Source organism: Aphelocoma coerulescens, chromosome 1 (assembly GCF_041296385.1).
Source record: "Aphelocoma coerulescens isolate FSJ_1873_10779 chromosome 1, UR_Acoe_1.0, whole genome shotgun sequence".
In the NCBI taxonomy this organism is placed as follows: domain Eukaryota; kingdom Metazoa; phylum Chordata; class Aves; order Passeriformes; family Corvidae; genus Aphelocoma; species Aphelocoma coerulescens.
Window position 1 is genome coordinate 64,469,935 of NC_091013.1, and position 22,476 is coordinate 64,492,410.

General features: G+C 42.0%; 2 protein-coding genes across 5 annotated transcripts in view; both read right to left on the reverse strand.

The window, feature by feature from the left end:
* The window catches only part of ZC3H13 (zinc finger CCCH-type containing 13), a 46,178-nt gene extending 45,407 nt beyond the window's left edge, over positions 1-771 (reverse strand). Inside the window, exon 1 of one of the 4 annotated variants that reach the window (XM_069010361.1) lies at positions 569-771. The gene's annotated coding sequence lies outside the window, so the exon portion shown is untranslated. The remainder of the gene's footprint in view (positions 1-568) is intronic. The other 3 variants (XM_069010407.1, XM_069010369.1, XM_069010398.1) reach the window with 3 other exon arrangements.
* Positions 772-2,091: 1,320 nt separating this feature from the next.
* On the reverse strand, positions 2,092-15,121 carry CPB2 (carboxypeptidase B2). The gene is made up of 11 exons (XM_069010421.1): positions 15,039-15,121; positions 11,647-11,722; positions 9,614-9,738; positions 9,414-9,522; positions 8,796-8,897; positions 8,153-8,257; positions 5,471-5,587; positions 4,931-5,021; positions 3,573-3,775; positions 2,463-2,547; positions 2,092-2,339 (listed from the first exon to the last, which is right to left on the reverse strand). The coding sequence occupies exons 1-11, from the start codon at positions 15,107-15,109 to the stop codon at positions 2,155-2,157; spliced, it is 1,269 nt and encodes a 422-aa protein (XP_068866522.1). The 5' UTR covers positions 15,110-15,121; the 3' UTR covers positions 2,092-2,154.
* Positions 15,122-22,476: the final 7,355 nt, after the last annotated feature.

Sequence of the window (22,476 nt, forward strand, 5' to 3'; positions counted from 1 at the left end):
TCGAGAAGTCAAAGGCGAGGCCCTAAGTAGACCATCCATAACACACTAACCCAACATGCCCGGCTACAAGTTCTGGAAGGGATGAGAGTTAGCTGTAGTCGCTCCCTGAAGGAATGGTGATGAGTCAATTTATACAAGCGAAATTAGTAGACCCTCTTGAGCACATAAAGCAGAAGCTATTTTACTGCCAGAAAGTGGGAGAAGAGCACTACTAAAGTGGGGAAAAAAAACCCAAACAAAACCAAAAACAAACCGAAAAACCCCCACGAACAGGCAATATCCGAGTATATGGGAAGCAGACTCCAGCACGACCACCGACCGACGGGAACGGCACCCCGGGCACACGGCGGGATGGCGCCTCCGGGCGTTCACCCGCCCCTCCTCGGGGAGCCCCCCGTGCGCCCCCAGCCGCGCCCCGCGCTGGGCGGGAGCGCGGCCCTTCCCCGCCGCGGCGCCCCGCAGGCCGAGCACGCCCGAGGCCCGGCGGCCCCGGGCCAGGCGGGGGAAGGGGACGCAGGGGCCCGCCCCGCCCCTCCCTCCGCGCCCGCGGCCGCCCCGCCGCACTCACCTGCTCCTTGCGCTGCCGCGCCGCTCCCCGCCGCCTCCTCCGCCGCCGCCCGGGGCGGAGAGGGTGGGAGGGGGCGAGGGGGGGGTCCGTCCTCCCGGGCCTGAGCGCGGAGCGGCGCGGGCAGGAGGGGGAGGAGCGCGCGGAGCGGCGCGCGCCCCCGCGGACCCGCCGCTCCCGCCCCGCGCGCCGGGACAGCCGCCGTGGGAGCGCCGCCGCCGCCACCGCCTCCGCGCGCCCTTCCCGGCGGCCCTCGCGCCGCCCGCGCCGCCGCCGATGATGACGACGATGACGACGGCGGTGACGTCGAAGTTGGGAGGGCGACGGCGGGAAGGGCGGAAGCGGCAGCGCCGCCATCTTGGGGAGGGCGGGGAGGGCGCCCGGCTCCGCCTCACGGGCGTGGCAATGGGGCTGGCGGAGGCTCTGGAGCAGGAGTTCGATGGGGAGTGGCGGAGGGAGTTGGTCGTGTTTAGCCTGGAGGGTGCTCAGAAGTGACCTTATCCCACTCTACAACCACCTGAAAGGAGGTTTAGCCAGGTGGGGGCGGTCTCGTCTCTCTGGCAACAAGTGACAGGACGAGAAGACATAGTCTTAAGCTGCACTAGGGGAGGTTCAAGCTGAACATTAGAAAGAAATTCTTCGCGGAAAGGAGGATTAAACATTGGGATGGATGCCTAGGGAGGTGGTGGAATCACTGTAGCTGCAGGTGTTTAAGGAAATATTGTACATAACATTCAGTGCCCTGGTCTAATTGACTGGGTGATGTTGAATTGTAGCTTGGACTCAGTGATCTCAGAGGTCTTTTCCAACCTCAATGATTCTGTTATTCTGTGATCTTCAACTAGACTAGGTTGCTCAGAGCCCCATCCAACCTGTCCATTAATGTTTCCGGGGATGGGGCATCCACCACCTCTCTGGGCAACCTGTGCCAGTGCCACACCACCCTTATTGTAAAACAACCTTCTTTCTTAATCTAAACCTGCCTATTTTGGTTTAAAACCATTGTCCCTTGTCATATCATCTTACAAAGGTCTTACAAAGTTTTCAGGCCAGTGTTGTGCTGCAGCAAACACTTGGCTGGAGGGTGAATGGACTTGGCTGCTTGTAGTGGAGGAGCCTGTGGGCAGCTCCCACTTGGTGGTTTGTCCACTTACGTGTCCTCACCTTGCTGTGACCACCCTTCCTGTTTCACAGTGGATGCGATAAGTAGGGTTGTTTTCTTGTACTGAAATCCTATAATGATGCAAATTACCTAAATGTGGGAATCTCTTCTATGGATGTAGTCTGCCCAGTATGCCGTGTGTCAGTCGGAGACTCATTCACCTGGACTTCCCACCATCTAGTGGCATATCTGTGCTATTTTCCCCTTACACTGTGCTCTCTCTTTATACTTGTGGTGCAGTGAGCTACCACTGTAGATATAGGTATATAAGTATGGCTGAAAAAAACTGATGTGTTCTCAAATACAGGGGGTGCAATCATTCTGGGGTTTTGCCTATAGAAAGAATTTTAATAAAGGCGCAAGCTTTTTAATTACATTTTTTTTAAGTAACTAAGTGCAGTCATGCTGGAATAAATTATACTCAACATCACAAATTTTGAAGAACGTGTTGAGCTATCACTTTGACAGCAGAAAGTGCTTCTAAGCAAGTTGGCTTGATTTCTCGAGAAGGAAGCAAAAATCCATAAGTTCCTGTGTCACGAAGCTCAAAGGTAAAAGAATATTTAATGCCAAGATCGTAAGCCCAGTCGTCGGACCCTCCAGGAGCTAAATCTGTGTGAGGAAGGGAAAACAGAAAAATTGCCTGAAACCAGAACGTTTTCTGTTCAAAAGCTGTCTTCTGGTGCCAGCAGGGATACACTGACATGCCTTTCATTGCAGTAAAGTCATACTTACAGATTGTTTGTGCACCAGCACCAGGTCTATAAGTTTTCCAAGTTGTCCTCTTTATAGCTTTAGCTGCTTTCTGTGCCAGACTTTCCTGAAATTAAACAAAACATTATTACCTTTAAGGCCTTGTGATAGTAGTTAATTTGTACGCAGTTAGAACTTACACTGTGCTCAGGATTTCACATTAGTTAAATAATCATATAAAAGGTTCTAGAAAACCCACTGAATGTGGTAAAAGTTTTCAGCATATGCCCATGCTACAGATTGCATTTCTGCTGCAGACAGATAAAAAGTATAGATGGGACCTTACCCCCACTACTGGCAGTAAACTGTTGTCAAACCATTTGTTCTTATTTGTCTCATAATTTTTTCTGTTCTACTGCAGTATTTAAGTCACTCTTTATTTAAGTAATACTGACAAATATGGCAGGGAAATATTTTAATTGAGAGAACCCTACTATTAAGCCATGAAGAAGACTAAAATGCCCAGACTTGGTGCACCTCTTTCTGCTTTACAGGGAAAGAGTAACTGTTCCGTTTTGAACTCTGCTGTTTTCAGTGAGAGTTTTTACTGTGTCCTTTGGTGGCTCAAGAATGTAAAATTCTACATATGCAGGATATATTTTCCATTCTACTATTAAGACCAATTTAAATAAGTATCCCTAGCAAAAGCCTTAATAGAAGTAGCAACTGTTCACCAGAATACCTCATTGCTTAGGTATGTGAAGGGTGTTTTCAAGTCACACATCCAATTAATTTTAGGGTTTGTATAAACCATACAGCATAATGAGGAATTTGCACATATATATCTTTTCAAGGTGTCCAGAACAGCAGGATTCTGCTCTTTTAGCAGCAGCTTCAACATATTAGGTGTTGTTGATGTATAATCAATCTGGAAAAAATATTTTCATTTTTCCATAGTCTTTAGAAGCAGCTTGCTGACTTACACACTACTAGACCAGCCCAGACTTTTTAAAGTTATTAAGAACATCAAGAAAAATGTCATTTCCTAAATCTTGATAGTTAGAGCACAGTGACTCCCTCATTACAAGACTAACCAAGCTGGGTGAGTAGTTCTGAAATAAGTGGGAAACTGCAGGAGGTGGGAAGACTTACCAGCTCCTCATGGTCTTTGCTTTTGTTCATAGTGTAAGAATATGGAAACAACACCAACTGGGAGTAGGAGTGCATGGTTATGTAGGCTTTAATGGTGTCTTTGTGGTCTCTGACAAAGCGAGCCACTGCTTTCACTTCAGGCTCAGACTCTGGGTAAGGTCCACAGTATGTCTCATGACATTCATAGTGAGATGCTCCTGGACCTTTAACCAAAAAAAAAAAGTGCACGGTTTTACTCCTTTATTTCTTCCCTTCTTCATCTCTGTTCATCTAATGAAAGAGCAGAGTATGGTGCTAATACACATGAAATCATGGACTCCACCATGCTATGGAAAGAACTCGCATGCTCGTAGAAATCTTTAAGAGCCTATCAGGATTTCTCACCTATGATATGCCTAAAAACAATTAAGGAGAAGGTGTAGGAAAAAAGTATTCAAAGACTGGATAAAAAGTCTTAGAGGAGAGGATGGATATGCTTCATTTAAAATCATCGCATGATTGTGAGATCACATCTTCAAATCTAGAAGTCCTACAGGAAAAAGGCAATTCTACATGATTATTTAATCTTGTGGGAAAGCAAGGTCCCAATGGGAAGCCAAGGAAATAAATCAAAATTAAGGTTTAACTTGACACTGGAACAAATTATCAAGAAGACAAATAGGATTCACCACTCTGCTGTCTTCAGAATAAGACCAAACAACTTTCTGGAAGCAGTCAGGATCTTTAGTGTTGGAAAAAATGCAAAAATAGCTGTGGATGGTTTAGCAATGGACTAGAATGACTGAAAGCCATATAGGACTTTAGTGTCAGCACTGAGTGAAGTCAGATCTGATCTACAGGGTAAGGCAGCTATTCTGCAGACTGAAAAAACTTGTCAAGTACTAAAGTGCCTGCAGTAATTAAATATGATATAGTCTTCATAAGAAACACTAAGGGCCAAAAAATCTTGTTCAGCTAGGCATTATGGAAAGATGACTGAGATGATCAATTTGTACACCACAGTGGAGCATCTACTCAGCTGGATAGTGCAACAGGCCTTGGGTGACATGGCAAGGGCCACCTCTTCCCTCTTTCCTCCTTCCCACCAACAGCCTCCCCCAGGTGTGTCATGGGGTGGTGCAAGGGGCTCTGTTGCACTGGGAAGATGTTATTGGTGTGTCATCTGGGGAGGAAAAATCCTGAGTCCCAAAAAGAATTATCTAAAGCTGGGAAAGTTTTCACTGGTTCATAACAGATACTCAGCTGCATTTGTCTTTGTATTAACTTTGCAGAATGGTAGATGAAAGTGTTTTCAAAATAAAGAATTTTAAAGGCCAAACTCAAGGCAGGGGTACAGTAGGAAGAAAATGATGTCCTACCACACCAGTGTGCATCAAAATTCCTGTTCATGTCAGTACCAATGCACTTGCTGTTACCGTGCACGGAGCGGCTTTTCCTCCACAGACGATTCTACAGAAAGAGACACATAAGCCTTGTTCAGGGAAAAATGCTGAAAAAGTCCAAAACTAACCTCACTGGTTAGTTAAATGTGACTTCTCACTTATGCCTCTACAGTCGTGCTAGTGGAGACCAAGGAAGATTCTAAAACCACAATCTGCTTGCCATCAAGGCTGGATGATAAAAGGAAGTGTTGAGTAGGATAAGAAGTGATCACATCTGATTTCAGTGGAATTTGGGCTGTGGAAGGAGGGCAGAAGACATACAGTTTGGCCAGGTATGTGAGTTTAGGGACCCAAATCCAACTTTCTGCGGGCAAAGATGCAGAAATTGCAAGCACAGAATAAAAGTTTGGGGTGTGCAGTCCCAGGATGAAGACGATGCTCTAACCGTGCACAGTGATAGTTCCCATAAGTAGCAAATCAGTACTTTGCACAACCTGTCAAAAAAGGTGTACATACAGATGGGTGGCTCCATGTGTACTCATAGCCATCCACGTTTATCACAGGCATGATGTAGAAATCAAAGTGCTCCAGAAGGGTTGTCATGGTCTGATCTCTCTCACGCACATGGATTGCCTATAAAGCACAGGGGAGGAGATTTACTAAAAGCATTTGTAATTGTGATTTTCTTACCTTCCTACAAAGGTACCTGGTGGCATGTGTAAAATAATTGTGGAATTTTCAGAGCAGTCTACCTGATAAGTCTGATGAGTCTGATAAGGCTCATCACATCATGGAAATTGCCAAATAGCAAAGTAGCTCTCTGCTTAGGAGTGCCAAAGGCAGAAATTGATACGGTCAGTCAGATACACTGCAGTCCTTTAGTGTTAGTGGGTGGTCATAAGATAGAACTGAAGCCTATTAAGAGGAAGGTTTGAGCATTTGCTCCTTTTATAAGTAATAGGAACCCTCCTTCCTGCCCAAAATACAGCAAGCCCCAAAATAACAAGTAATATTTCAAATGGCTGCCTTACATAACATTATTTATTCTGATTGCATTGTGAGTTTAATGCAACTGTATGACAAGAGTCAGTAAGATCTACATTGCTAATTTTGCCTCACAGCTTATTTTGAAGGCTTTAGTGATACCTAACCTCGTTGTTGGTCCATGACAAAGAAATAAATTTTAATCTAGATAAGTGGGTTTGTTACTATTAGAATAGACTTAAGTCCTTAATCATCTTTTTTTTTCTTTATGCCTTACTTAAATCACCTTCTTTCATTTTAAATCCTTCCTGGTTTTCCTCAGGCAATGGACTTCCTTTGACTAAATGAGAAATGTCAATCTTTCTGAAGGATAAAATTTAATTATAAAAAGTGGACCCATTATAAAGAATGCCTAGGATTTGCTAGGGAGAGCTGATGATTTTAGTGCATGTGTGCAGATGTGTATTGATGTCAGATTTTAAAATGTTATTTCATGAAGTGATATAGAAACAAAATTTGAATTTAAACCATGTAAATTAGATCAAAGGGATGGAGAACCTAAATGTTCAGCTTGTTACTTGTGCAAAATGCTGCAGGGACATGTCACTGGAAAAATGACAGCACAGCTAGTAATTGTTTGGAGCAGCATGAAAAGGGCAAATGCATTTCTTTCCAGTGGAACCTTGAAAGCTGGGATTATCAGTGGGTCACAAGGTACTTTGGCTGTATCTGTCCCTAACTCCTGCAATATCCTTTCAAATTTTTTAGGCATTGAGCTTTTATAGTTGTGACTGATGACAGAAATAAATAAATTTATTAATTTTTAAATTATTATTATCAACATCATCATTATTTAGTTCCATCATGCCCAAATCATAATTCATGTTTCAAGGACTTGTCTATGTTATTTCTCTTACTACAGTACTGGTGACTGTGAAGTCTCAGTGTCATCTAGTTTATTTTTATTGTGAACTTTGCTTTTGTGAAAAAGTAATAATAAATAATATCTCAGAACATTAACTGAGCAAGATGGGCAACCTTATCTGGGCCAGAAAGCCCTTAGAAGCCTTTTCCTGGTCCATACCAGGGATAGGGCCAGCAGCTCAGCATAAGGAGTTGAGCAGAGATGCCTTAAGTTCAAAAAGACCGAGGCATTGTATTTTAAAATCCAGGTACAAACTGTGGATGTTGTATCTTTGGGTTCATCTTGTTCACTCTCCTGAGCAGTGTAGATATTAAAGATACTAAAAATAGATGTGACTGTTTGTCTGCAGCCACATGTCAAGGCTAGTTAATCTAAGCCCATCCCATCAGTGATTAATCAAAAGGCTCATCCCATCAGTGATTTTCTAGTTTCCAGGAACTGGTACTATGGCTGGATGTTCTTGGTTGTGTTCTGGAGGTCTGACATGAGGGTGTCACTAGCAGGCATAGTACCTTCAGAAGAAGGGGGCTTATGTGGCTTTATTCTCTGCAGATCCAGAAAAAAAGCAGGAGCACAAATGAAAAACATGGAGTCAGTAGGAGCAGTAGCAACAGATACAGGAGTAGGTGATCACAACAAGTGGATTGCTGGTGTGGAGCTATGCCATGTCTGGAGCAGGCAAGTGTGGGATACCAATTGCTCTAGGAAGGCATGTAGGGAAGAGCCAAGGGTTGTAGGACAGCTTGAGCTCACCCTGTGTGTGTTCTGATCTGCTCCAGGCAGTGCCAGATGCAGTAATATGGACACAAGTCACCATGTGCTGCGTGACTCAGAGCCAAGACCACTCCTGGAATCCACATGGCAGTACGGATATGGCCCTAGTAGATCACCAAACACGTGCTTTTTCTGGCATGCCCTCTCTATCCCTGACCATTCATAATGATAAATGTCTCTGTTGAATTTCCTGCACATACTTTGAAATTTCTTTCATACTTGATAATACATTTGAGCTCCTTTGCATTCACTCCTTATGACTTTCTATTTCTCTTCTACACACTCTCCCTATCTACTGACACACACACACACACACACACACACACACACACACACACACACACACACACACGCTGCTATGCTTGCAGCATAGACACAAATATCATGTATTGGTGTTGTGGGAGTAAATGGATCAAGGCTTTATGGATCCTAGAACACAACTGGATGAAGGTAAATGACATCAAGATTTTTTGCTTTGCTTTGAAAACAGTAATCAGATGTGATTATGTACTCACATGCCCTATGAACCACAGGCAAAAAGCAGGAGAAATCCATTCTCTAGCATGGATACCACAGTCAATCCATATGGCATTTTTTGATTTTTCCTTGCTTTTAGAAATCTGACAAAAGAGAAATTGCATTCAAATGTCACCATTGTAAAGGGTACAACATAAAAGTGGAAGTAAAAAGGTAACCAAGATGGAAGAAGCACCATCTGTCTTGTAGGTAGAGATCAGACTGATTCTGGGCCAGGATTGGTTATGTTTGCATACAGTCAGAGAGCCACATTCAGGCTGCTTGCAAAGTCCTAACAAAGACACCAAGACAACAGCAAGACCTGAGGTCAAGTGAGCCTGTCCTCAGCTGTGCAGGGCAAAAAACTAGATTGGCTTCATCTTCAACAGAGATGGGTATCCACTGTGCCAGTATTGCATGCCTTTGGATGATGGCCTAGATGTGATAACTTCCTTGTGACCTGGAAAGTGAACCTAATCTGGTCAAATTTGTTTGCAACGGTAATGCATCATACTAGAATGACTTAGGAAACTTCTAAAAAACACAAAAAATAGGAGCGTAGGTATAGATTTAAGGAAGTGTCCTGAGCAAAACCCATCATTTGCTTACTTGGAAAGTTTTTACAGTAAGTCACATCTGTACCTTCAGAACATAAAGTGGTCGCTTTTCATAGGATGATCCAATATATATTTTCTGTAGGAGATCAGAGTGGACTTTCACTACTTGCTCCATCCAATGATATATCTGCAAGGGTGAAGTTAATAGGTAGATCTTCTCTCTATTGTTTTTCTTAATCCCTGAAAGTGGTCTACACTTAAATTCATTCTACCTCCCAAAATCTTTACCTAATGGGAAAGAAAAACTAATAATTCAACCCACTTGCTACTTGCCTGACTCTAATTTCTCCTAAAACAAACAGTAAGATACAGTCACAACACAGTCCAAGTGTAGCCCTAAAATTCCTCTTCAGTTCCATTTGTTTAAATTATTATTATTATTTACATGTTTATTTTGAAACTTCATTTTGCTTCTGTATTGACTGCCTTTGAATGACAGTTTGAGGCAATACATGTATGAGAGATTTTGTCTGCTACTTCTTTCTCTCTCTATGGAAGCATTACAATAAATAGAACTCAATTGTTGAGCAATACAGTGGTAATTATTACCCATTGATGATTTCTCTCCCTTTATCTCCATTCACAATCATGAGACAAATTTCACTCTTTGCATCTAGAGATGTTTACAACAAAAATAGCTTACTTCTTTCATTGAATGGTAGTTTTCATAGTATGAAGAAGATCCGCGAGCATTGACTGTGTCATTGACAATCTGTTTTTCAATAATTCCTTGAACATCTTCTATCAAGACTCTGAATAATAAAGGAAGAGCACAACCTCCTGTTAAATAAATGACAAACAACTTTACAGAATCAATCATGACAACAGATAAAAAATACATACTTGTGTTGGATGGTCAGTTGCCTTAACTGAGCTTTTATGCTATTTATGTTGGATGCCCTGACATAGAAATGGACTTCTCTGTCCTTCTCGATGTTTTCAACCACAACAGGTTGCCAGAGAATGACCTACAAAGTTTCAAAAAACATTTTAATTTTTTTTACTGAGGACAGGAAAAAATATTCTTACTAACATTTAATAAGCATTTTGAAAATAATCAAAGCATATGTTTCCAATTTAAGAGGCTGCTCGTAACAAGCAGTTTAATGTTCCTTGTGATGTGTAGCATTCAGCTACTTCTGGAAATGAAATGTGTGTATTTAAGAAATGTTTATAATGACTTCTGCACATAAATTCATAAATCAAGAACAAAGGCAAGAACATAACCTTTTCTGAGATAGTATTTCTAGTATAATAGATATATTTAGCTGGTTATTATGTTACATGCTTTCAAGTCTGCTGAGAGTTATATTCCCTGAGGGTTTTTGGAGAATTAATGAAGATCAGACCAGTTTTTGTAGTTATTGTATTCTCTGATGACTTTGATCAGGGAGGAAATAAGTGCCAGAAGGGGTTTGAATATAAGTCAAGTTGAAGAAGCAATACAGAGATTAGAAATTGGAGAAAAATAAGAAAATGAGATTCTTCTTGGTAAAATTAAATATTTTACAGTAATAAAATCAGAAGCCAACATATTCAATAAAAGACTGAAACTTCAGAACCAATAGTACAAAAAGATCTAGGGGTGACAGCAGTAAATTGGGCATAAATTTAGAGTGTGAAAAAAGTCAACGTAATTCTTGGATGCATTTTTAGTGTATCATACAGCATGAAGTCACCAGACAATAGGGCTTATTCTTTTCCTTTATGGTGCAGTTGCATGAGGAATATTGTTTGAGCAATAAATGGTAACCATTAAAATTTGCTGGGAGGTACTGTTTGTGTCTTCCCTTCCCCTTCCTCTTTCCCTTCCCCTTTCCATTCCCATTCTGTTTTCTTCTTATAGCTTGCCCAATTTATAGTCATGGAAACAAATTATCTGGTTTATAACCCATGAAAAATATTTGGTTTGCATATTCCCATAAATGACTTGGAAGAAACCACCACAAGCCCTTTCTGCACTGAATGTGCTGGAGTTCTTCTTCCTGACTTCTTGGCATCCTCTGTACAAGAAAGTGAATAATTACAGTAGTAAAAAAAAAAAATAATAATGGAGGAGCGTAGGTTTATATTGGTACAGAAAAAGAAATGGATTTGTGAGTTAACTTGTGAAGGTGGAAAAGAGCAAGGAAAGTTACCAAAATGTCTCTAAGAACTTAAGGGAATGATTAGAAGATGCTAGTAGGGACAGCAGAAGGACTTTGGGGTGGGCATAAAATAAATAGGAGCCAAGAAAGACAGAGAAAGACTGGGCATAGACACCTTTAAAATCTTTCACTTATATGAAACATATCCTCAATCATCCTGTAAATTATGTTGATTGAGGGAATGGCTACACCTTTGTTGCAGTGTTGACTTCCAACTGGGAGGGTGTGATTGGGCAAATGATGTCTCAATTTAATTAAATACCCTTTAATCTAATGAAACACAGAAGTAATAATAATACAAAAGTATTATTTAAGATATTTTTATCTTCTAGATTTTAGAAAAATACCACAAAAATCCTGCTCTGATCTTCAAAGGTGTGCAAACTGTATAGGTCAAGATCTCACTGGTCAAAAGTGCTGAGGTTCCCTACCAAATATATTTCTACTTACTGTGTGTTGGTGGTTTGCCAGTTTTGCAGTGCCTTAATACACAAAACCAATTGCAGAAATGTGAGCTCTGATATAATTCATCACTGAAACATTATGGAGGGGTCTCGTCATGCAAATCAGAAGGTATTAGAGAAATGAAAACTAAGTGTTTCCTGAGCTGATGTATTAGAACAAATGAATGGAAATGGGCTGGATCTTTCTTGGGAGGGAGAAGCAGTATTAGGGAACTTGGGGGGAAAATTTGGCCTAGAGTTCAGGGAGACAGAATAATCTGTTTACCTCAGTGGTGTTCAGTAAATCCTGAAGAGCTTCAACTTGTTCATCGGTTTGTGGGAGAGCCCACAGAACTTCATCCCTGCAAAACAAGGGTATTTAGGTAAAGCACAGGTACTTGGAACAGCTCCAGTTCAAGTGAAGAAGCAGGCTTGACCTATCTCATCTTCCCTGACTTGGCTGCCATGAACTCAAAGATGATCCAATAGTGAAGATGCTGAATCCAATTCCAGCCTCTGCATCTGCCAATCAGTAAAATCCATGAAAGAGGTGGTGCACGGATTTGGCAGCCAATATTTACTGCTGGACATTGAGATTACTCCTGGGAGCTGGCACCTGCACCACAGCCACCAGCGCCAGCTAATCCACAGTGCAGCAGCACCAGTTGAAAACTAGAACAGGAAGATGTCTCTCCTGCTGTCCCCTGAGTTTCTCAGTCTCAGTCACCATTCAGCAGAGACATCAGCCCTCCCAGTCTGCCAAAAGCCCTCCCAGGTTGGCAAAAGCCAAACATGATGTTTTGTAGATGTGCATTCCTACTTCAGTCAAGTTTTTCTGGTCTCCTCATTTGTGTCCTTCTGCCAGGTATTGTTTCAGATGGTCTTCACCACTGTCCTCCCCATCTTTGCCCAGTAACTTGTATTCCCTTTCTGTTTGAAAACCATGGTCCAGACACGCTGAACATGACATGGTGCTTCCCAGCAACTCCATGCCTGACCCCACTGTGGGTGACAGAAGGGAAATTCACTTTCTGGAAAGAAAAAAGTAGCACTCTGCATTGAGCCCTGATCATCAGTGTCCTGCAAGTCATGTAGTTAAAAATTGCATTAGATAGAAAATTAAAATAACTTGTGTGTGTAGAAGAAGGAGACTCAGGGGAATGTCAGACCCGTATTTCCATTTCCTGGGCTGGGGTGTCTCTCAGCCATCTAATCACATGGAACTGGTGGCACTGTAAAAACCAGGCACAAAGTCAGTCCCTGCCAGCCATGTCTGCAAAGACTGTCCTGAAAAGAAAACAGGCAGGGCTCTCAAAACTAGGATTTTCAAGCAGCCCAACATGATTGTCACAGCTTGTTGCTGTGACTGATTTCAAGCAGAAACTTGACAACATCTGGCAACCAGGTGATTCATCTTTACTTTTAGCCAGGCTCCAAGCAATCACTGTTGTTTTTCATGCAGAACCAACAGCATGCCATCCCTATTTTTCCCACCACCATCATTTGACAGAATATCAAAAAACAATCAGGGCTAGGCAAGGTTGGCAGTTTGCCTATTTCTTTAGGTAGGTGCACCCCGAGGTGTGTGTTTGAGGCTGCTTTGTAAATGAATTTGTCTTCTCATAGCTGAGGGAGTCTTTTCACACAGGAGCCAAGAAAAGGCCTGCTGCATCTGATTTAATTGCATGATTCCCACAGCCTGAGAGCACCATAATGAGGAAGCTGATGTGTACTTGTACCTCACCATTTGTCGCACAAGTATTTCATCCGAATGTGGTAAGTACTGAGCAAGTGTTAGATTCCTCTCTAGCTCTTGTGATAGGACCTGAACACACTGAATAAGCTGATCAAAATTCTGCTCCTGCACTTCTGTGTGGTGAGTATTAACAGCCAAAACTGTAGTTGTTGCCCTTCTCAGTTGCTTTGCTTTGATTTGGCATTATATCCTCTTTCATCTGTCTTCTGCCCTACTCTTTGTAGGAAACACCTGGACAAAAGCTTTAAGTATTACCCTTATACCAAGCTCAGAAACAATGCTCTACTCCCAGCTTTCTTGCCCTGCCTGCTGCCTCTGTACAGCTGGACAAGGTCATGTTAAACACACCCTTTTCTTTCTGTTCTCACACCCTCCTTCCCTGATTGCTCTTTGAGTTTGTCCTTGAAAAGATCCTTCTCATTCCCTTCCTCCAAATTTCTGCCAGAGTCTTACTGGGCTCTGTCACTGTTTCCCATCTCTTTTTCCTTTCCCTTTTACTTCTTGGTAAATAGAAGTCCAGCTGCCATCCCCACACTACAATACTCAGGTCTTACCCTGTAAGTGAGTAAGATACATTTCAGTTTATTTTAGATTGGTTTGATATCTTCCTCTGAGCTAGGCACTTTCATAATAAAGAAACAGGCACTTTAGGGGTCTGGTTAACCTGAGCTAATTTAAGTGTGTGTGCTAACCTGGAATGAAATGCCTTCTAAATACACATATTTTTCCCCACTATCTGTACAGAAAGGTGAAGGGGACTTGTTCCCATGCAGAGCTGTGTAAAAATTCCGTATAGTCAGATGAATCTCATTATTTTAGCCATTTTCATAACTGGGCTGGGAGGGTTGGGCTCCTGCTTTCCAGTGGGAAATGCCATATTCTTGTTGGAGAGTCTGATACTCCGTGTTCTATTTAAACATGAAATAAATAAACCTTCAAGTAGCACAGAACAATATTGTTTCACTGAATTCACCTAAGACCATGCTTGTTTCCACCTACTTTAGCCCTCCCACCTCCATAGCAATCCACAATAAAATATGATTGCAACACAAAGGGAGAGGAAATACCCTCTTTTTAAGGCATGAACTCAATGGTGTTCACCTCTCATAGGTCTGCAGAGTGGTGCAAAATCACAGAAGAGCTATGAGAAATAATTTGCATTTTATTTGTGTAGGTATTTTAGTTCTGGGACCAGGTTGTAGTTAATCCTAGGTTGCTCAGCCTTGCTCAAAATCACTACATGAGGAACTTACCTTTTAGTTCTACTTATTAAAGTATTTCAGGTTTTAAATGAGTTGTAGATGCAGAAAATAAAAGCACTTTGCCTGTCTTCATCTCTGACATATGTTCTCATATTTTAAGAAAGCATTTGGTTTCAGGGCATTTCTGAAGTTTATCGATAGGTAACAATAAAGCTGCTTCTGAAACATTGTGCAAATACCAAATGGTTATTCAAAAATGATTTATGCCTGGAAAACCATCATAAAATCTGCTTTGGAAGGAAAACAGATTGTTAGCACTTTCTGAAATGGTTTCTCTTTCTACCTCAAGAAGTAATTCATTTAAGATCTTGTTTTAAGGCAAATGAAGCAAATTATTTCTTCCCATTAAGTTTCAAAATGCCCTTTATTGGCATTCAAAAGTACTGAATGAACAGAATTGATTTGCACTTAGACCAAAAAGAGTAGTCTTAATATGATTAAAAATGTAGGATTTATGGATGCACAGAAGACTTAAAATAATTTCATTTTCCCCACCATCTTTATGTTAAATTGAACCATGTATCCAATTACAAGGGCAATAAATATATGTCAGCCTTTGACAAATGTTTTCTCATGCAACTCAGAATTATTTTGCATCAATACTTTCCCTGTCCCACGTACCACACACTAAAAAGCCCAGTGGCATCAGTAGATATTTACCTTGGAATAGTGAAGACATGCTTCTCTTGAACCAAGATAAAAAGGGTAAAAAAGAGCAGGTAAAACTTCATCTTTGTGGCATCCACAACAAAACCAAATGTAATAGGAAAGCCGAGGGTTCAGGACCCTCATTATTGATTTTTAAAATGTTATTTAAAGAGTAGTTAAAATTTAATACTGCCTCTCACTTCAACCCCAAGCTCCTGGTGGCTAAGTCAATATGACAGAGCTCCCTGGGGAGGTGCTGCTCATATTGATATCGTCCATGTACGAGACAATAAAATACATTTTGGACATTTTCATATTGACAAATCACTTTTTCATCTCAGCCTTTGTGTTATTTTACTGCCGCTACAAACCACAGACAAAAGAAAGAACACCGAGCACAAAGCTTTTGTGATCCTCTAATATTTGTGGAGGTCCAGCAGCGTGCTCTACATCCAGCTCTCTTATAAGACATCACAGCCAAGCATGAATCTGGTTCAGAGCAGTGGGAATGAGGTTAAGTGCAAACAGAAAAATTCTGAGCAGGAAAGCTTCTTTTCCTGGCATTTGCTAGCAGAGAAAACAAGGAGCAAGTGAGACATATGTTTTTTTGGTGTTTTGACATCCATGCATTTTCCTTATGTCATACTGGGTTAGCTTTTTAAGAAAAGGTACATGCAATTCTTCATCTCATTATTATGAATTTTTGCCTGCCTCCAAGATTTGCTTCCCATATCTCTATCCACAGTTATCCATATGGGCCATGCTGAAAAGCTGTGTGAATTTGGCATGTCCAGAAGAGATGATCTCCATCTATGTTCTGTGCTTGAATAGCAAATCAAAACTTGACTAAGACACAGCTTATTATCCTGGTTTAAGTCATCTTCCAGAGGGAATTCATTCCAGAAGAGGACTGAGCAGTGAATCAATACATACGTAATGGAGACATCAGGGAGCCAAGACCTGGGTGTGAATGGGGGAACTAAATTATTTGATGCTCTTCATGTTGCTAGGTTTTTCACCCCTGGGTGAAAAATGCCTGGGAATGAGCCCTGGAGCTAAGGTTAAGTAATGCAGACTAGATTGCATCCATGAACATCCCCTAGAACAGCTCTGGAGGGGTCCAGATCAGAGCCAATTCTCCAGCTAAGCAGGCAGTCAGGCCTTTGGAAGTCAAACACTGCCCTGGGTTTTTTTTCATTTTAATTGTTTCAGAAGGGCAGCTCTGTCTTAAGAAGCCAGACAGCTGAGTTTTAGATGACTGAAGTCAGCAGAGGTGAATCTTGCTCCCCAATGAGTATGCTGGGGTTAAGGTCTCTGTGAAAATACACCAACACTGAAAGTCCCCAAACTGGAGTTGAGCACAAACCACACACCAAAAGGAAAGGCAAGGAAAGGCTCATGGGAAGTGAAAACACTGATGCCTTACCTAGATTTTGTAGTTCTTATTTTATCTTTTCTAGATGTTCAAACAAATAAGAAGTTCTGGTAAGGTACAGAGGCCATTCCCAGCAAGGGCAGTGGGTTGATTTTTAAACCAGTGTTCAGATGATCTTTCCTCACACAGGCAAAAGGAAGCTGTCAAATAAAGATAAAATACAGGAGACAAAACTTGCTCATCCAGACACTCTTTCGTCTGGAAATGTTCCATGCACAGATATGAAGAAAAATTTGATCTACTGAGCTAGATTTAGCAGAAGAGATTGAAAAGCCAATGGATTTGGGTTGCTCTTATTGGAGGAAATGAAAGGATTGTATTTCTACATGTCTTAGAGTGTTAATTACGTGGGAAAAGAGAATACTTTCTGCTGTCTACCCAAGAAGAATATTTATTGTTCTTACATTAATTGTCAGAGATTTTTGAGTGTTGGTTGCTTTTCCAGTAGATTTTCTGGTTTATTGCAAAGAGACAGTTCATACAGTGTTTGAAAGCTACTGATTTCCTACTTGCTTTTTGGTTTCTGGAATGCACAGGAAATATTTAATAAAAAAAAAAAAAAAAGGTTGTTTGAGGAAACTCTACCTGCAGCAGTAAATCTTTTAATAGCCTTCAAGGTTCAAGGACTTCTGAGAACCTGGGAAGTATTTCCCAGATTATCTGGGAAGAAAAATGCAGTCTTAAAAAACTCTGTGAAGGGCAACTTTTAAAACAATTGAGTTAATAAAAACACCTCATTTTGAAAATTTTAACTGTTGCCTGATTTTTTCCAAGGCATTTTAATTATTTTATTGAAAATTAATTTGCATTTATAAACTCTGTTTTTAAAACCTGGAGGAAATAACATTGAATTTAGAAACTGTTGCAAGGTGAGGTTTTAGTTGAATTCGAGGAGATTTCAAATCCTCCTTTCTTGAACAAATTCATTTTTCTCTGATTGGGAAATTCATCAAAACTGATCATTTCCAGCAACCCTTTTAGCTCTTGCTGAGTCTTCCCTGGTGAAGAGCTGCTTGATCAAAAGTTCTGTCAGAGTTCAAAGATTTTGCTGTGCCTGGATTAATTATTCCTTCTCCACTGGGTAGTCCATGGGCTATGATGACCTGATGCTTGCAAGTGTTGCCGTAGCAAATATGACCAGAAGCCTTGTACTAAGGGGGGACAATTTCAGTGTAGGTTTGTGTTAACTTTTAGGGTAGCTTTGGGAAATGCACACGTTTTCATTTAAGGAGGAATGAGCAGGTCTTAGTTTTCAGAGAAGATAATTAATGAAGTATTCTCTTGACTTCTTTGTTGAAAAATATGCATCTGGGAATTAGGACTGGCAATATATATAGCCTCCTGATGCCATTATTATATTGCTTGAAAAATGTAATCACACTTTAAAGGCAGTTCTAAAGAGATGTCTTCACTCTTTTGGCCAAATGCTGTTTCTCCTCTCCCTCTGCACCTTCCCACGTAGTAACACCAGTGTCCCCTGGATGGAGACTGGGTGTTGTACCTCAGCCAGACCAGGCTCTGGCACATCTTTGTGTGGTGATTTAAGATGTCAGTGCCCAAAACAGTGGCAGCAGAAGAGGCCAGCACCCGTGTCCCTGCTAAGTCAGGGTATCTATCATTGCTCAAGCCCCCCAGCAAACAGTGAGATGCTGGGCTATGCCTGGTCATCATGCTGGGCTCCTGCAGGCCGCTCTTTTTGGTGAAAGAGAGCCAGACTGTCAGATAAAACAAGTCAAAGGAGAAACTTCTTGAACTGCTGCAGCCAGATGGTCTCAAGCAGTTGCAGCACTGCCACTGAGTATCTCCAGTGACTCCCATCAGTGTCACCCCTAGTTATCAGCAACCCAAGTGTCATGACATTTCCTTTTTACTCAACCACGATCTAAGTGTGGCTGTCCTCTTTGATCCTGGGGCTTGCGCAATATCCAGCAGCAAGATTTTAAATAACAAGTCTCATCAAGATTCTCAGATCTGAGCCTGTATTTCGGTGTGTGCTAAAGCCCACACTAGGGTGGTGCTGTCTGTTTGTAACACTAAACCTGTTAACAAGCACTCAGAAGGGGCAGGAGGAGCAGAGGTCAGCTGTTATCAGCAGCCACATCCCTCAGATGCTTTTCCTTGTTTGGGATTAGCATAGTCTGTTATGGTTTTGATCCTCCAGAATTCTCTTGTTTCCAGTTAATCAGGGAGTCCCTCCAGGGATGGGTAATCGTGCTGATGCATCCATGTGACTGAAGCAGAACATAAAAGCCAAGTGAGTCTGTGCTGTCCTTATTGGTGCTTTAAATTCAGATTCAAATTCAAAATAATCTCATGAAAATTGTTGATAGTCTCTTGACATTTTTTTCATGCATTATCACTACTGATGAGGCCAAAGGTAACCAGTGAGCATCCTTCCCACGTGAGGCAGAAGATGACTAAAATCTAACTAAACTCTGATCTCTGTTGCTCGCTGTGCAATGCAGCTGAGTGCTGTCGCTCATGAGCCACACAAGGATGCAATTAGTGTAACAGCTCCTTATTATGAATGTGGCAGAACAGAATTAGAACTCAATTTACAAGTCCCCCTTTCAAACCCATTCAGCCGTTAAGGCTGCATCATCTCTCAGTTTTCCAAGGCATATAATTGATAAATGATTTCTCTCTGCACACCTCAACTCCTCATCTTTATTCATGAACCAATTAATCTCTGTAGGACACTGTGATCATTTACATACATGGCCAATGTCACCAACCTCTATTATTTCATTCAGGAAACAATTTTGCAGCCCATGGAACCACCAGGAGGGGAAAATCTGGACTATATCTAAATTTCTGTGGTTCTGGCATTTCTCCCTCACATCATTCTCAAATATAAAAATCAGATGCTGCCTGTACTAGAAAACGATGGATTAACCTGGGAGGAAACAGACCTAAGCAGTAAGTTTCAGTCACGGCTGATAGGTATGAGCAGAGGCTGAAAATATATGTTTCCTTGGCCTTTTTGAGGACTCAGTTGTGCCAACCCTTTTTTTTTTTTTTTAATTTTACTCTCTTTGCTAGTCAGCTCTGCTGGGTGGGTTAGCAGAGAGAAAGATGCTGTAGTGTATGCACGGTTTGGGGTAAGTGGGGAGCTGTCTGTACTGTTTAAACACTTTCTTCATGAGCTCTGTTTCCTGAAGGTCTATTATAAACATTGTCAAGTGACTGATGTTTTCTTTTTGCCAGTACATGTTGACTTATTTGCCAGTGTCTTAACAAGGAGCACTTGCAAGGCAAATTTAATTAAACAAAGGATATCAAAGAGAGTCCCAGGAGCACTCCAAGCAGACCTGCTGAGCACTTGAGGAAGGTGTCCAAGTGCCACCTACAGAGAGCACTCTTTGGCCAAGTTGCAAGTGAATGGATGCACACCTGTGCCCCTCTTTGTGTAGAAAGGTTAAGTGTGCACATATCCAGAATGCAATTAGCCCTGGAGGAGTGATGTGTTCTGCCTGTCTCTGACTGGATCAACAGAATTTTCTTTCTTCTTTGCACTCCTTGCACTTGCTCACGTTTCTTGCATGGCATTTCGCAGAGTTTAGAAGAGTGGACCCTTCCTTTGGGCTTTTGGAGAATGCTGGGACCCGTTTGAAAGATGCCAGGGCCTGTTTGAGGATGCTGGTGAAGAGAAACTCCATAGAGCAAAGTTCCTGCTCTCTTTCATTCACCCCTCTCAGCTGGTGTGGTCCCCACCACCATCAGTCTGTGCAAGCAGATCCATACTGCAGAGACACCCATCACCGTTCTAGAATCTGGCTCCAACTGCAAATTTGGGAAGTTTCTACAAATTTGGAAACTTTCTAGAGGCGTTTGAATGTTACGCAAGGTCTGATCACCACATGGACAGCATCACCCCAGGTAGGTCTGAGAAGCATTATGGGACACTGAGGCCACATTTCCCTAATGCCAATTGTGATTTGACAGTGCAGCAAACAGTGGATATAGGACTGGTGGGCAGGGCCTGCATCCCTCCTCAGGAATCTCTGCTTCCCCTGCTGTGGCTCACTGAGCCTTTCACTGGCATGTTACTTAACCACAGGATGGTTCCACTGATACCCAAGCAAACAGAGGCCTTGAAGAGAAGGCATGGCAAGGCTGATGCTCCTAAGGCTTGTCCACCACCTCTCAGACATGCAGGGTGTTCTGCTCCAGGGCTGCAAAATCAAGGCAGGGCACATTGCTGAGGGTCTGGTCAGAGTATCTCCCCACCTCAGGGACAAATGGACACGTGCTCTGCGGTGTTCAGCTTGCTTAACTGCAGTGAAGAACGAGGACAACCTCACAGGCTGCCAGAGGTGCCTGGCAATGGGATGTTGCTTTTCTGCCTGTGTGAATCGAAGTGGCACCATGCATGTGAATCACCTGCTAGGAGATTTCCCGAGTGGATGCGTGGGGCTCCTCTCTGTGCTTTATGCATTTACAGATATTCATTGCTCTATTTCCTTAGATCTCTAACAAATGCACTAAATGAGTGCCTGTCCTGAGGGAGTGCAGTGTGTCTAGGCATGATTGGTTATGTAGCTTTCTGCTCTTTTCACAAATTTCAGACATAGCATTACCTGTGACCACAAGGCCTGTGTGAGTTCTGGCCTATCTCAGCTTTGGACAATTTACCATGGATCTGGAATAGTAATAGTAGTTTGCACTCTGGGAACAAATTAGGTTTCCCATAAAGCACGGTTGCATTTGAAAAGTTATCAGGGCACAAAAAGTTGATAAGGTGCAATGAAAAATATTGCTTTATAAATATAGTCATTTTACTTAGTGAGAACTAAGATCAGAGCTGTGTACTTTCAGAGCAACAAAGGAATTGTCAGGGAAATGACACAGTTTTCCTGATGGCAGAAGAGAACTGCCACCGAGCACTGATTGACAATTATAAAAAAAAATGAGAGTATTATAATGTGAGCTTGGCCCTAATTTAGAGTTTTCTGACATAAAGCTGTACAAAGTCCACAGATGCCACCTTACCAGCACACAGTGCTCCCCTGATTTTTGTCCTCCTTAATGAACAGCTTCTTAGGTTTGTGGATAAGTTTTAGCTCCAAAGTGGCTCACCATACAGCAGGCAATGAGAGTTAGGCATTCAGTGGTGCTACTCTCTGCTAATTGCCTTGTCTGCTTGCCTGAAAAGTACTAGGCTTAAGTGGCTGAGCAGCCTGAAGGAAAATGCTCCCAAATTCTTGAGTCTATTCTTCATATGGTGGAGGAGGCTACCAGAAGTGGGAGAAGGTAGAGAGCTGACTCTGATCAACTCAGCATATGGGTTTGCAAGATCAGAAGCACCAGGATCCATTTCTCCATCAAGCTGAAAGCAGCAGCAGCTAGTACTTGCTGTAGGACCAGTGCTGCTCATGTGCTTTTTGCAGCCAGCTCACAGAGACGAGGTCCTATTTTCCAAGCAGAAGTCAGATCAAAGCTGCTGCTCATTTAGGCAGCAGTGGACACCAAGACCTGAAGTTTTTGATTAAGGCTCATAACAGAATTAAGCTGCATTTAGAAGGACGAGTGATGTCAGGTTGGGGTTTTGGTTCAGTTCCAGTTCTGGAGGAAATAGAAAACAACCTTATCTGTACCAGAGCACAGCAGCCAGTCATACTGCTTGCTGTCCCCTTTCTAAGGCTAGAACAGATGATTTCTAGCTAGGACAGGTGATTTACAAGAAGGTGTAAAATCCTTATCATACACCTAATTATTCTTTACTACACTGTGGGGGGATATTTCCTTCTGAGTCCATCTGGTGATCAGACTGTACCCTGAGGCATGTGGATTGATTGCCCTCATGGTTTCTTCTCCTGGTTAGTCTAAATGCTGATGCTTTATTTTTATTCGTATGAATGTCTAAGCCTTTTTGAAGCATTGAAAATTATGATTAATTGTGCAATGAAAATCAATAATGGAAGTGCTTACAAAGCCAGCTTGATTTGGGAGTGAATCCCAAAGACAGCTGCTTTCTCGAAGAGTGATGGAAAAAGTTCGAGGAAAGCAACAGCA

What these genes read in the sequence shown, in the direction of transcription:
- CPB2 (XM_069010421.1), bottom strand. Translation starts at nt 15,109, where the DNA reads ATGAAGTTTTACCTGCTCTTTTTTACCCTTTTTATCTTGGTTCAAGAG. An exon ending in GACCACTTTATGTTCTGAAG is followed by an intron (nt 8,258 to 8,795) that starts GTACAGATGTGA and finishes CTCTTTTGTCAG; the next exon opens with ATTTCTAAAAGCAAGGAAAA. An exon ending in TTTTGATGCACACTGGTGTG is followed by an intron (nt 3,776 to 4,930) that starts GTAGGACATCAT and finishes TTTTGGTTAAAG; the next exon opens with GTCCAGGAGCATCTCACTAT.